The 14,870-nt window shown below is 52.0% G+C and overlaps 1 protein-coding gene across 1 annotated transcript; it reads left to right on the plus strand.

The window, feature by feature from the left end:
• Positions 1-3,687: 3,687 nt before the first annotated feature.
• Positions 3,688-9,900, plus strand: KPNA7 (karyopherin subunit alpha 7). Its single transcript, XM_005420338.1, has 10 exons — positions 3,688-3,784; positions 4,407-4,547; positions 5,085-5,170; positions 5,584-5,852; positions 6,342-6,424; positions 6,878-7,141; positions 7,494-7,727; positions 8,053-8,235; positions 8,660-8,809; positions 9,820-9,900. The coding sequence occupies exons 1-10, from the start codon at positions 3,722-3,724 to the stop codon at positions 9,898-9,900; spliced, it is 1,554 nt and encodes a 517-aa protein (XP_005420395.1). The 5' UTR covers positions 3,688-3,721.
• Positions 9,901-14,870: the final 4,970 nt, after the last annotated feature.

The following is a 14,870-nucleotide window of genomic DNA, read 5'->3' on the forward strand; positions in this document are numbered from 1 at the left end:
CTTGAGCACACAAGGCTGAGCTCAGGGGACACTGTCATGTAGATTTAGGGTTTTATCTCCTTTCCTCTCCATTAGCTGTGATACTTATTATGCTGAAACCCAAAACTTTTCTTTCCTCCAGTGGTTGTTCCCTTCCCCATTTGGCAAATATTGATCTCTCTGTGTCCCCAGCACAGGTTCAAATCCACCCCCCTCACCCTCAGCCTGCTCCTGGGGTCAAATGTGTGGCAGTGTCACCTCTCATGACATCAGGGACCAGAGTGAAGGACAAGGAGAGGGATGTTCATCCATTACACGAGGTTTTCTCTCCCCATCCTGTGCACTGGAAGTGACAGGGAACTGAACAGGCTGGGGCTGATTGTGCTTGGCAGGTGGAGAGGGAATGGAAGGAGCAGGGAGAAAAGAGCAGCCTGGGATAACCACGAACTTCTCCCAGCCTTGTTCCACATTCACATCCTGCAGCACCTTGGGTGAGAGCTCTGCAGGCAGGGGACCAAAGGCTGGGGGCTGGCCTGTGCAGGAGGCTGCCCCCACTTACCTTGGGGTGTGATTTTAAGCCAATTTAATTAAATTGCTTGGCAAGGTTGCGAGGACTCATCTATTTCAGCTTGAGCCAGGCCTGTTTTGATTTAGTGTTGGCTGATTAGGAATTAGTGGAAACAAACCGCTCAGAAAACAAAATTAGAGGGTGCACGCTAACTTTTGCACCAGATTAAGTTGAATTAAAAAGCAATTGAAATGTAATTTTCCTGTCTCAAGCAGCCAAGAAACAAGATAATGCAACCAGTGGCACTTGAAGCTTAAAATCACAGCAGCCAGGATTAGCACAACTGGCTTTTTAATGCCTACAAACAACAGATTTATCTGAAGGTCTTTCCTCAAACCTCCCCATCACCTTCCACATAAGGCTGTGTACAACTCATTTTATTTGCCTTGAAATGCAGAATTGGTGTGATCCCAGAACTGGAATCCAGGACTTTGAGCAGCCAGGGTATTGCACAGTGTGTCTCCATAGGTATTTCCATGCTGGGCAATACTAGTTGTTCCCTGAATTGCTATAATTTGGATTGGGATGGCTCTGTGTGCACAGCTGGAAAGTGCAGATCCCCTCCAGGGGTGTGGAGGGTGCAGTTCCCATCTGCATCCCAGCATCACCTTCCTGCAGCTCTGGGTGTCTTTGTTCCCCATCTCCCTCGTACAAAAAATGATGTCAAGTAATTTAAAGTCAGGTTTTAATTAAATATTTTGATTGCTGTTTTCCCTACCCATTAGGGAAACACTGCCCCTCCCTTTCCCATCAGCAGGACCAGGCTGGCACCCCTGCACACACCAAGAGGGCTTTATGAGGCTTTGCTAAAAGGGGTGATGGTGTGGAGGGGTTGCCAAGCCAGGATGTCTTCAGCACCTCAGAGTGCCCAGAAGTGCCCACAGTGCTGCAGCCAAGCCCTGCTGCAGTGGTTATCTGGGGGTCAGGGAGCTGCTGTCCCTGTTGGCCAGAGCAGCATGAGCAGGACTGGGGAAAGGGCTCCATAAATGAAAATATCTCCTGACTGATGGAGACTGTCATGGGCACAGAACACAGCACACTGTGAGCTGCCCAGCAGCTCCTGGCCAAAAGCTAAAGGACTCATGGAGATAATGGGCTCCTGCTGGGTTTCTCTCCTTGCCACCTCCCTGCTGTGCCAGCCAGCAGCTCAGTGCCTGATGATGCTCCAAGTTGCTTAATCCTGTCTTGGCTCACTTGCAACCTCTGTGCAGCTGATTCTGCCTGGCTCCCTAGTCCTGGGCCCCTCTGACTGGAGGAGGTGTTCTCCTGGCCTGCAGCACCATCCCCAAGCTACCCAGACAAAAAAGGGTCACCCCAGACTGCCTGTGCCCTGACAGTGATGGGGTGGCAGAGCCCAAACTGTCCCTCAGAGCCCAGGACACTGTCAGGTACAGGCTGGCATCACCCACAAAGGATCTTGGCCAAAAACAAGGCCAAAGCTGGCAAAACATAAATGTAGGGGAGAGGATCTGGGGATTGAGTGGTGGCCCAGACAGAATCCATCCATCCATCCATCCGTCCGTCCGTCCGTCCGTCCGTCCGTCCATCCATCCATCCATCCATCCATCCATCCATCCATCCATCCATCCATCCATCCATCCATCCATCCATCCATCCATCCATCCATCCATCCATCCATCCATCCATCCATCCATAGGTGCATCCAGGTGCAGGAGCAGGTGCAGATAATTGGGGGCTGTCCAGGGGACAGCCAATCATGGAGGGGCATTGGGGGGGGTGTGGCCCCATGGGGGGAATAAAAGAGGCAGCTGAGGGCAGTGGGGTATGAGGCACAGTTAGAGTAAGTGGGATGTTTTCCCCTTTCCTTTGCCTTTTGGGTACTGGGTTGTTGTTTTGTCTCTCATGCTCCACTGTGGGTTTCTGGCTGTTTGGGGTTTGGCTGGGATCACTGGGTGATCCCAGTGGTTGGTGCCCTTCTGCTGGGATGGAGTGGAGAAAGCTTCCCCCAAAAGAAGAGACTTTCTGGGGTGTTTGGCTCTGCTGGGGGAACAGAGGAGGGGAGGCTGGAGCAGACCTTGATGTTTGGGTGTTGGGATTAAGGCCATGGGGGATGGTGGATTGAGCCAAAAGATGGCTCAGCCTGGCCCTTCTGGAAGCTGGAGGAGCTCTGCTGGATGCATGGGAAAGGAGCTGATGCTGCTGGTGCCTGGCCTTGGTTACTGGGACAGGAAACAGGGAGACAGAATGAGAAAAACACCAAAACCTTGAACTTAAAAGGGTGGTGTGAGGGAGTCCTTGGAAGCTGCTCTGAGCTGCAGGTGTTGGCTGTAAGCCTGGAGGGGAGGAGAGGAGGCACCATCTGTGTGGGATCAGCCCCTGAGTGTGCTGATGCACATCCTGGGTTTAGGGGTCCCATGATGGTGTCTGCTCTGAAAACACCTCCCTTAATGCTGGCTGGAAGCCTTGTTTTTCTGACCAAAGCTGTCTGAAGGCCAGGTCTTGGTTTATTTGTGTGTAAATCTCTGGCTTTTGCTGGGAGGTGCTTAGAAATTATTTTGACCTGTCCCTATTTCATGATGCTCCCCTGGCAGCCTGTAACATTTGATGGGTTTCCAGAACTTCTTTTTTTATCAGCTGAATTTGGTCACTTTGTGTCCCTGTGTGTGACTGTGGGCCTTTCCTAGTTGGGGTGCAGGTGGAGGAAGCCAGGTTGGGCTCTGTGGTGGAGTGAGAGAGGCTTAGATGTGGCTGTGTGTCCTTAAATCAGACCTTGAGCTGCTCCTCTTGGAGGCACGAGGCTTTGCCAGGCTTGTGTGTCACAGCAAATGTGAAAGCCCCAGGATGAGGGCTGGAGGAAGGGGGTGTTCCTGTCACCATGAGGTGTCTGTGTCTGGCTTCCTCCCGGGATTGCAGCAGCTGTAATTTTTGTAGCCTGATATTAATTGGTAGTTTGTGCTTCTATTTAGTTCAGTGGCTCAGCTGCAGTGTGTGAGGATCCTACCAAGCCCTGCTTGGGGCAGGGCATCTCCAGTGTCTCCCTTGCTGGGACTGTGGGGTGGAAATGTGTGGCCCAGGCTGCTGGTGGGAGTTGGAGGGTCCCAGCCCCCTCAGTGGCTGGCAGGGGATGGTTGTGAGCAGCTGTGACCTGACCCTGCTCTGTGCTGACCCCCAAGAGCACGTGAGGGTTCCAGCACCTCTCTCAACTCTGCCAAGATGCCAGTCAGGAAGCACAGCCAGCACATGAAGTTGTTCAAGAACAAGGGCAAGGATGAAACTGTGAGTAACCCCCTGCCTGTGCCAGCACTTTGGACTCCAGCAGAGCCCACTGCTGGCAGGAGCTGATGGAGGGGCTTCTCAAGGTCCATGGCCCCAAATCTACCTGTGCGAGGGAATGGGGAATGGCTCTGGATACCTTCAGCTGGGATGGTTGGGTGGTTTTGGGATGTGGTGTGGGGCTGGCTGGGCTGCAAGGAGCATGGTGGTACAGGCAAGGGGGATTTGAGTTTTGGGTGAGTGGCTGGGGAAGGGAGATGGCTCAGCCCCAGCCAGCTGAGCTCTCCACAGCAGTTATCCCTGTGGAGTTGGGGCTGGTATGGGATGTCAGATGTAGGATCTGTCAGCTTGATTTAAGCCAGTAGAGGAGATGAGGATTTGCCTTTCAGGTTCAGAAAAATCTACTTTTAAAAACACCCACTGGTTACTGGTTCATCCAGCAGCCCATGTCCTTGGGAGGCACTGAGGGAGAGCCTTCCTCTGTCCCAACTCCTTCATCACCCTCCAGGCCACAGGGAGGAGATGCTGGCTGCCCACTCCTCCTGTGGGAAATGTGGGGCAGAGGGATGAGCTCCCTGGGGAATGGGGCCATGCAGATATGAGTGGGATGCTGTTCTTCCCCCAGACCCTGCGGAGGCAGAGGGCGGAGGTGAGCGTTGAGCTGAGGAAGGCCAAGAAGGATGAGCAGCTCCTGAAGCGCAGAAACCTTTCTGTTCATGAGAGGGAGGAGAATCCCTCTCCAGGACAAGACAGAGCAGCTGAGGTGGTGAGTGCTGGGTGCTCTGCACCTGGGTAGGATCAGCGCAGCAGGCATCATCCCCTACTTGGGCCACTATCAATTCCAGCTGGGGGGTGACCTGATTTAAGTGGCTGGTGCCATTCCTGATCTCCATGCCCAGTGCTGGGGAGTGTTTCAGACTGCCTGGTCTTTGTCTGTGCAATTTTTCATGGTGATGATGTCCTGCTGGCCTCCCTTGATGGCAGGTAGAACAGGCTGGTGCTCTGGCTCGCTGGGAGCTGCTCCTGTCTGGCTCCCTGCACAGCCAGGGGTAATTACTGAGCTCACAGCCCATTATGGTGTCAGTGACTCTTTCACTGCTTGATTACAAGCATTAGCTGCCTTGAAGGCTTTTGTGGATTGTCTCCCTCTGCCTCATCTCGAAGCTGTGTTGCATAAAGAATAGACACTGCTTAGATATGAAGTGGTGACTGAGCTGGGTCTAGACAGCTGATTGACTGCTGAGATTAAACCAGAGGGAGTCCCAGCTCCCTGGCTGACTCTGAATCATTCCCTGTGACACAGATTATTCAGCCCTCCTTGGAGGAGATCCTGGAAGCTGTCAATGGGGAAGACACCCAGCTGCAGCTGCTTGCCACCCAGGCCACCAGGTATGTGCCCAGCTGCTGGGACCTGGGGGCAGAAGGCTGCAAGTTCCTGTTTGAGGAGCTCTCTAGAGAGATGGCAAAGGGAGAAGGAGCCTGGTAACCCAAACTGCCCATGGGAATCTCAGCTGGTGCCTGTTCTGTGGCTTCTGTGCTGTGCTTGGCTCACAGTCCTGCATGAACCAAACCAAGGGGTTGGCTGGGCTACCCCTTGATGTGCCTGTGCTGTGCCAGGAATTATCTTGGATCCCACAAGAAATTGAGTGTCAGATGCTTGGGCAGGACAAGGACTGGAGAGCCTGGCTCTGTAAAGGGTCAGTGCTGAGCAGGGCTGTGGCACAAAGGACCACAGGGCTATGGGTTGTGGTGGCACCACACAGGGTTCCTCATGGCTGGCTGTGCTGTGTCCTGTCTCACAGGAGACTTCTGTCCAAGCACAAGGACCCCCCCATCAATCAGATCATCGAGCTGGGGATCATCCCCAGGCTGGTGGAATTCCTGGGCCGTTCTGACAATGCTGCCCTGCAGTTTGAGGCAGCCTGGGCACTGACCAACATTGCCTCTGGCACCTCGGAGCACACCAGGGCCGTGGTGGAGGGAGGAGCCATCCCAGCCTTCATCTCCCTGCTGTCCTCCCCACACATGCACATCAGCGAGCAGTCAGTGTGGGCCCTGGGCAACATTGCAGGTGAGGAGACCTGGAGGGGCATTTGGAGGTCCCTGACTGAGCCAGGGACTTGATGATCCTTGTGGGCCCCTTCCAACTTGGAATATTCTGTGATTCTGCTGGGGAGATAAAGCATTGGGGCTCCTCTCCCTGCAGCTTGGTCTCCAAGCTGCTGCCCCTATTGAACCCCATAACCCTTCATCCCCTTAGTGTTGTCTGGCAGCCTTTGAGATCCTGTGTTGGCTCTGCAAGAGGATTTTGGCCAAAGCCAAGGGCAAGACTCTGTCTTGCTGGGGTGGTTTAACCCTCTAATGTCACCATAGGCAGAACAGAATGGGTCCTGCCTGCTGGCACCCCAGTCTGCCCAGTAAATCCTTCCCACCTGGAAATGCCTAGTGGTGTGTGGCTGGTGGGTCACCCAGCCCTGGTCCTGCAGGTGTAATTGCTGTTTGATGTTGGCTGTCCTGTGGCTTGGGCAGCTGCAGTGACCAACCCTTTTTATCTGTCCAGGGGATGGCCCTATCTACAGGGATGCTCTTATTGCTCGTGATGTGATTCCTCCCTTGCTGGCTCTGGTGTCACCTGCAACTCCAGTAAATAACCTTCCATTTTCTTGATTTAACAGCTCTTAATGCTTTGGGTGGTGGGTGAGTCCATTGTCTGCCTTGTACACAGCAAACTGTTTGTGTCATTGAATGAGACCCTGCTCTAAACTGCTTTTATGGCCCTGCCTATGCACAAAGCTGGGGGTGCCAAGCAGCCACTCCAAGTCAATGTGATCTCTTCCATCCTGGCCTTTCTTATCCAGCTCTGACTATCTCAGGCTAGGAATAAGATGAAACTGGTGCAAGGCAGGCTTGCATATGCATGTGGAAGGGCTGAACTTGCCCTTCAGGCTTCTTGCTGCTGCTCTGTGGTTTGTCTCTGCCCTTCTGCAATGGTTCCTGCCCCACTGTTCTGTCTCTGGTGTGAGAACCTTCACAGGCTAACACAGACTGAGAGGCTCTTGGGGGCAGTGAGGATCTCACACCTGCCTTGTGTTTCAGGTTGGGTTCCTGAGGAACATCACCTGGACACTGTCAAACCTGTGCAGGAACAAGAACCCCTGCCCTCCCTTGGATGCTGTGCAGAAGATTCTGCCAGTCCTTGTCATCCTCCTGCAGCACGAGGACAAGGATGTCATCTCTGACTCCTGCTGGGCTGTTTCCTACCTGACTGATGGCTGCAATGATCGCATCCAAGTTGTGGTGGAGACAGGGATTCTCCCAAGGCTTGTGGAACTCATGGACAGCCCAGATTTGATTATTATGGTAGGGAACAATCAAATCTCCACCCTGTGGTCCCTTAATGTAGAAAGGTCTGAGGAGAGGGAAGGCAGGTGCCCTTGTTCTGTGTGGCAGCTGTGCTGTCCCCTCAGCCCATGGAACTGACTGACTGCCTGTCAAGGCACTGCTTGCTCTGCTGGCTGGGGCTGGAGGCTGGATAGAGGCTCTAAAGCTGCTTAGAGCAAACAAGGGACGACATGGCTGTAAATAAACAGCCATCACCCACAATGCTCTCCTTGTGTGAAGGATCAAGCACTTAGGGAGGGATCTTGCTGGGCTTTCTGACGTGTATCCCTCGAGGTAAGGACTCTCCTCATCTCCTCTAATCTCTGTCTAGACTCCAGCTCTCCGTGCCATCGGGAATGTGGTCACAGGCACAGACCAGCAGACCCAGGAAGCCATTGATGCTGGTGCCCTGACTGTCCTGCCCCGGCTGCTGAGGCACAGCAAGTCAGTGATCCAGAAGGAAGCAGCATGGACCCTCAGCAACATTGCAGCAGGGCCTTCCCACCAGATCCAGCAGATCATCACCTGTGGGTTATTGCCACCTTTGGTGGAGCTGCTTGATGAGGTGAGAGATGGGCACAGGGCTGCTGAGGGAGGGATGTGGGGTTCAGGAGGTCTGGGATGGCTCCTTTGTGAATCACTTGGCCCAGAGCTGCCTAAGCAGGCTGTTTCAGAGCTGTTGAGGTCCTTGGGACAGCCTGAGCATCCCAATTTGTCAGTACACCTGCATGGAAAAACATCCTGGAGCTGCCCTTGGCACCTGTGCCAGGGTCCATGCACCACCCAAAGGGGCTGGGAAAGCTGCAGATGAGGGAATGGTTATCCTGGCCTCACACTCATCCTAGAGGATACTAAAGCTCGGGAATGCCTTTGCTGTGCTGCTTTTCCAGGGTGATTTCAAGGCTCAGAAGGAGGCTGTGTGGGTGGTGGCCAACTTCACAACTGGAGCAACAGTGGATCAGGTGGTGGAGCTTGTCCGTTCCGGGGTCCTCAAACCTCTGCTCAACCTGCTTTTGGTCAAAGACAGCAAAACCATCCTGATCATCCTGGACACCATTTCAAATCTCTTCCTGGTGAGATCTGCTCATCCTGGATGCCAGTTTTTAATCTCTTCCTGATAAGGTCTCATCTTTTGACTTCCTTCTCCCAAAGAGAAGCAAGTGCTCACATTGTGTGGTTAGAAAAATGACTGTTGATCTTTGGAGTAAAGAGAGACTTCATGTTGTCTAAATTTGTCTTGGATAGCCTTGGGTTGTCTAAAGGGCTTGGTAAGATTGAGTTCCCAAAGTGCTGCTCTGTGTCCCCTGCTCTCTGGTTTGGCTGGCAGCCCCCAGCACAGATTGGTATTCCACAGGCACATCCCTGGCATCAGAAAGGGACCATAAATTCAGGGACTGTGAGCCTTTGACTTGTAGATCTGGGTTGTAATTACAGAAAAGACCATCTCAGACCTGTTACTGATGTTCTGTTTTCCTGCCTGGCTTTCCAATGCTACAGGCAGCTGAGAAGTTGGGAAAGACAGAGAAGTTGTGTCTGCTGGTGGAAGAACTCGATGGTCTGGAGAAAATTGAGAACTTGCAGAACCATGAGAATGACATGGTCTACAGAACTGCCCTGGATATCATAGAGAAATACTTTTGTGGTGAGGTATGTGAGCCCTTGCTGTTTCTCAGCTGAAAATGTGAAGTTATTACACACTGGAATGAAGCACAGAGTTTAAGGATATGGGGAAAGGTTTTAGAGGAGACTTCCACATGATCAGAGTAGTTCTTCCAGCTGCTTTTAAGGATCTGTAAAAGCTCTGAGTTGTCAGCCAATGAGCTGGACAACAGACATGGATGGCTTGATAACATCTTGCTGCTGGAATTTAAACTGGCATCAGCTGGAGTTACTGCAGTTACTGATATGAATACCAAATGTGGAGAAGTTTCCTCCTTCAGAGCTGAGCTGGCTTGTCACTATGAATGGCAGCCTCCTACTCAGCTGATAACAGTGCTCAGGTTGCATCTGGATTACTTGACCCTTCTCATGGTAAGGAGTCTTTGGAAAAAGAGGGTAGGACACCAGCTAGGAGCTGCAAGGGTCCAATGACTGTCACAGATGCCATGTTTGGTCCCAGCATTAGACTTGCAGATGGGAAAACATCAGGGAAGAGGCTTAGAGGTCTGGCAGACCTTGGAACTGTGGCTCAGTTTGGGTGTGAGCTGCAGCAGGGGCTGCAAAGGTCTGGTTTAGAGCTTTGCCAGAGCAGGGTCTGTGGGGTGTCCCTGTGAGAGGGTGTGGAGAAAGTTCTCCACAGCAGCTCTGGCTGGAGGGGCTGGATGCCAGGGAACATCTCCCTGAGCAGTCCTGGCTTGTTGCTGTTCCAAGCAGGCCATTTAATTTCAGTGAGTTCTACCACTGCAGCCACTTTTATTTCCTTTTGCTTCTGGAGTCTGAGCCCAAAGGCTTGGCTGCTGTTGTGTGTGGGCTGCAGGGACACTGCAGCTTCAGGCTGCTGCAAGGAGCAGGAAGGCTTGGCCTGGTCTCCAGGAGTTCTGTTTCAGTCAAGCTGAACTTAACAGGATCTTTAAAACAAGACTGAAAGAGTTGCTGTAAAAAGCTTAGGTTTACTCAAATGCAGACCCTGAAAGTGATTTCTATAATTTTCCTCCTAGGAGAATATAAACCTGGAGCCCCAGACTGGCCAAGATGGGCTGTATCATTTCTCAGTAGAGAAGCAAGACTTCAACTTCTGAAGATGAAGCATGACACAGCTTTAAACTGGTGGGTGGAGGTACCTTGGAAGAGCTCAGACATCCAAACCATGAGGAGCAGAGATGCTGAGCCTTTTTACTTCTGAAACCAGTCAATAAATTGCACTTTTGGCTTTGTACCTTTTGCCTTTAATTATTTCCCCCCTCTTTTAAGGTGCTGTTGCAGATGACATAACTTGTTTTTTCCCAATATCATCTCAAGGCCTTGCAGGAGTGTGTTGGAGCCCCTGGGCAAGTTTTCTTGGTGGAGTCCTGGTTCTCAGTACATGAAACTGCAGGAGAGCAGCATCCTGCCACCAAATCCTTGAGCTGAAAGTCCTAGGCTAGACTTGGAGTGGCTGAAGTATCTCTGAAAAGCTGTTTGAGAGGTGTTTCACCTTCTGCAGGCACCATCACTGCTGTGGGGAAGGAGCTGAGCCAGGGCCAGGTGGGTCAGGGGCCTTGCTGTGTTATTTCACCTGGAAGAGTTGATGTGGCTGTGGGAGCTGCTGAGCAGGTGCTGCTCTTTGGAAGGGAAGCTGTTGGAGGCAGTGCAGGGGCAATGATTCAGCTCTGCTGCAGCTTCCCTGGTGCCATCCATCAGCCTGGAGCCCATGGAGCTGCCTCTGCCCTGAAATTCCAAGGACCTCAATTTCAGGTTTCCATGGTGTGTCCCTGGCTCTTCTCCTTCTCTCCAAGCCCTCCAAGTGAGGTGAGGATGGAGCTGAGCCCATGGCACAATGGTTTTGTGCTGTGGGTTCTCAGCAAGCTGCTGGCCACTGCTCCAGTGCTGATGGTGATGCTGCCCCAATCCTTTGCTCCCCAGATCTTGAAGCACCTCAGGGGCTTTGCTGGAGGCAGGATGAGGGAGCAGCTTTCCCTCCCTTCTTTGGGGAGTTTGGCTCTTCAAAATGACCCTGGTGGGCTCAGGGCTCTGCTGCCTCAGGTGCAGTGGGAGGTGATGGGACAGGCAGCTTAATCTGGAGGGAAAATCTCCTCTTCAGGAAACAGAGACTCTTCCTCTTCCCTGGATCTGTTCATCAGAGGATTTATGCATTTCTCCTGCAGGCCACCCAGGGAAAAGGGGGTTGGTAGTGAATGTGTTCTCCAGGAGGAGCTGGGCAGCCTCAGTGATGGGTAGCAGGGTTGAGTATCACTTATTTAATATTCAAATACTGGGATCTGATGAAATGCAGAGTGCTTCTTACATCCAGAACTGTGGACTTCAAAACATGATACAGGACTGCCTGAACATGCACCTGAACCAGGGCTGGGGCTGCCAGGGCTGCTGGGGCACCTGGGAATGGCCACAGGTCCCTGGGCAAAAGGAATGTGAGGAAGCTGAGCTGCCACCAGAGACACAGAGCTGGGCTCGTCACAGTTGGTTTTTCCCATGGCCAGGCAGGGCTGCCCCTTACAGCTGCTCTTTGCTGATGTTCTGATAAAAAGAGAAATAGGAAATCTCTTGGATTCTTTTTCCTGCACGTGCTGGACATAAATCTGTGGTGGGTGGTGTTACACAGAGCCAGGGGCCCAGAGCTGCTCCTTTCCATCCTTGTGTAACTTAAACTATTGTCCTGAAGGCAGGGGCCAGGACAATGTGCCTCTCTTTTTAAGAGTGCTGGGATGTGCCTGCTGTCTCCCCTGGCAGCTGGAGAGCTGGGCCCAGTGCCTGCAGGATCACCAGGGCTCTGTGTGGGTGTGTGAGCGACCTGCAGGCAGCTGCTTGCCCCTGCCTGGCCCTCCCCTGCCAGCCCCAGGCACAGCCAGCAGGGCAAGCTCAGCTCTGGGACAGGGGAGGCATCCCTTTCTCCCTGTGGGATGGGATGGGGCATCCAGGGCCACCAGAGAAGGGGGAGATGCTGCTGTGCTCCCATCCCGCTCCTATTCCCCCATCCCATTCCTTTACCCCCATTCTCCCACTCCTGTTCCCCCATCCCATTCCTTTACCCCCATTCTCCCGCTCCTATTCCCCCATCCCATTCCTTTACCCCCATTCTCCCACTCCTGTTCCCCCATCCCATTCCTTTACCCCCATTCTCCCGCTCCTATTCCCCCATCCCATTCCTTTACCCCCATTCTCCCACTCCTGTTCCCCCATCCCATTCCTTTACCCCCATTCTCCCACTCCTGTTCCCCCATCCCATTCCTTTACCCCCATTCTCCCACTCCTGTTCCCCCATCCCATTCCTTTACCCCCATTCTCCCACTCCTGTTCCCCCATCCCATTCCTTTACCCCCATTCTCCCACTCCTGTTCCCCCATCCCATTCCTTTACCCCCATTCTCCCACTCCTGTTCCCCCATCCCATTCCTTTACCCCCATTCTCCCACTCCTGTTCCCCCATCCCATTCCTTTACCCCCATTCTCCCACTCCTGTTCCCCCATCCCATTCCTTTACCCCCATTCTCCCACTCCTGTTCCCCCATCCCATTCCTTTACCCCCATTCTCCCACTCCTGTTCCCCCATCCCATTCCTTTACCCCCATTCTCCCACTCCTGTTCCCCCATCCCATTCCTTTACCCCCATTCTCCCACTCCTGTTCCCCCATCCCATTCCTTTACCCCCATTCTCCCACTCCTGTTCCCCCATCCCATTCCTTTACCCCCATTCTCCCACTCCTGTTCCCCCATCCCATTCCTTTACCCCCCCTTGCTTAACTTTTATTCGCCGTTTTTCTGTTCCGCTTCTACCGCCGTGGCCCGGCGGAGCCTCTCTGCGCTTTTGTGTATTTATATTTTTCCCGCCCCTCCGGCGTGGGGTGCCTGAGCCCCCTTGGGGTGACAGAAATTTGAGGAGGGCGGGGGGGTTTGTCGCTGTTTGTCACTGCTTTGTCCCCCTCGTTCTCCGGCGGGTCAGGGCACGCTTCTCCTTCCTAGGGTCTTTCCTGCACCGTGCCCATGGAAAGTGACAGTCACCACCCCCCCAGCACCCTGACCCTAATCGGGGTCCCTTCTGCGCTCCTCCCGATTGGGGGTCCCTGTTGATAACTCTCCCCTGTGTTCTGCCCGTTTGTGGGGTCTCTTCTGCACCCTCCCAGTGTGGAAGGGTCCCTGTGACACCCCTGCCCCCCTCCCAGCCCCTTCTGGGGGCTCTTCTGCACTTTCCTGTCCGTGGGCATCCTTGTGACACCTTTCCCCCTTTCCCAGGGGTTGCCCTGTTCCCTCTCCCATGGGGTATCCCTGTGCTCCCCCTTCCACCCCTCCAGACCCCGCTCCCCCTCCATGGGGTCTCTCTCCACCTTTCCCAGCAGGACTCCCAGGGCCACCTCTCTCACAGACTGGCTTTCAGTAAAGCCGTTCATAATTTGCCTTACTTCACTTTAATTAACAACCCCCCCACCTCCTGTGTGCCGAGGAGGATAACTCAGTTGCTAATGAGAAAACACCCATTTAGTTGCTGTTAGCTGGGCTTTTTTTAGCGTGTTTTTTTAATTTTCCCTCCTTCCTCTCGACTTGTTCTCACCTGGCACATCCTGGCATTCAACTTTGGAAGTTCCTTCCCTGTGCAGGGGGTGACACCCAGAGCTGTGTCTGTCCTGCCTCTGTGCAAGGCCTCTGGAGGGTTCATGGGTGGATAAACCAATTTATGTTGGACCCTGAAAGATTTGGATTAAGTCTTTTGGAAGCTGCTCTGCTTGATGCCGAGCCTGCTTCTTTAATGAGAAGAGACACAGTTCCTGCTTGTTGAGACTGTGTGAATTATTAAAAAATAAGGTTCAATCCATTCCTTCAAAGGCAACAAGTGGATGCTTGGAGGTCACTTGGCCTGGAGGAACCACTGGGTGATTGGAATTGATCCCTGGAGAGGAATCTTCTCTGTGTGGGTGCACAAAACATTGGCAAATAATGAGAAAACGGTGCTGGTGAAACTGCAGTTACAGGTTAACTTGCTCCTGGCACATAACACACTCAGAGGCAGATCATCAAAAAATAAAAATCCTGGTGTTCTTTTAATCCTTTGATTCTGCACTGCTTGTGCTTCAGAAGACCAAAGTTTGTAAGGATAATGTAAATCTGAAAATCCTTTTCTTGGATGGGAGAAGGCTGGAAATATTTTTAGGTTGTATGAATGATGTTTGATCTGAAATGAGTTTTGTGATGATGTATACCAAATGTCAGCTCAGTCCTTAATGTGGCTTATTTTTATGCAAGTCAGTCAATAAAAATGTGAGTTAAGTAACTTAGGCCATGGTCATAGCCCTTCTGAGCTGGAGGAGATCATTTAAATAACAGAGAGAAGCTGTTGGGTTTAATTTTAAAGGCTGAATGCTGCCGCAAAATGCTTTTTTACTTTTAGCATACACTAGTTTTCTCTCTGAGCTGGGAATGTTTCCTGGAACAGACTGAAGTTTCAGTTTATTGAGCAACCTGGTAGATTTATTTTTTATTACTCTCCATTTTTTAACTGTATTGAAGAAATCTCCTGCTTGCTCAAACACATCTTCTGGTTTTACAAGCAGGAAACCTGGGTGATGTGACAAAAAGTGCTGTATTTAATCAACAAATAAATTGCTCTGGGAGAGGTTTAGCTCTGGAATCGTTGGGCAATGCTGAGTTCTTGGCTGGGACTGGGGTGCTGACTTACCTGTTTCAAATGGCTGCAGCCAACCTGGCTGTTGTTTTCTCATCTCCTTGGCTCTTGGGAGGTTTGAGCACGTTTAAATCAAGACAGAGGACCTCGTTTGTTATGATTTACTACCTGCATTGTGTTTCCTGTGATTAGGCACCATTGAAGTTTTGCAGTACTGAAAATAGCAGTGTAAATACCACTTAGTATGCCTGAGAGTGTCACTGGGTGAATGGCAAGGGAACAGTGGTTGAACCTCCTGTGATTTTTCTAAAGAATTAATTTTTTCCTCATCTGTTGTAAAGGTATTTGTGGTAGCAGTGTGTTTGGGTTATTTATGTGAATATAAGCAAAAGTTCTCAATCTGGTGATGATTAGCAGAAGTGATCTCCCAGCTTATACA

The sequence above is a fragment of the Geospiza fortis genome, unplaced genomic scaffold, assembly GCF_000277835.1.
Source record: "Geospiza fortis unplaced genomic scaffold, GeoFor_1.0 scaffold237, whole genome shotgun sequence".
Taxonomy (NCBI): domain Eukaryota; kingdom Metazoa; phylum Chordata; class Aves; order Passeriformes; family Thraupidae; genus Geospiza; species Geospiza fortis.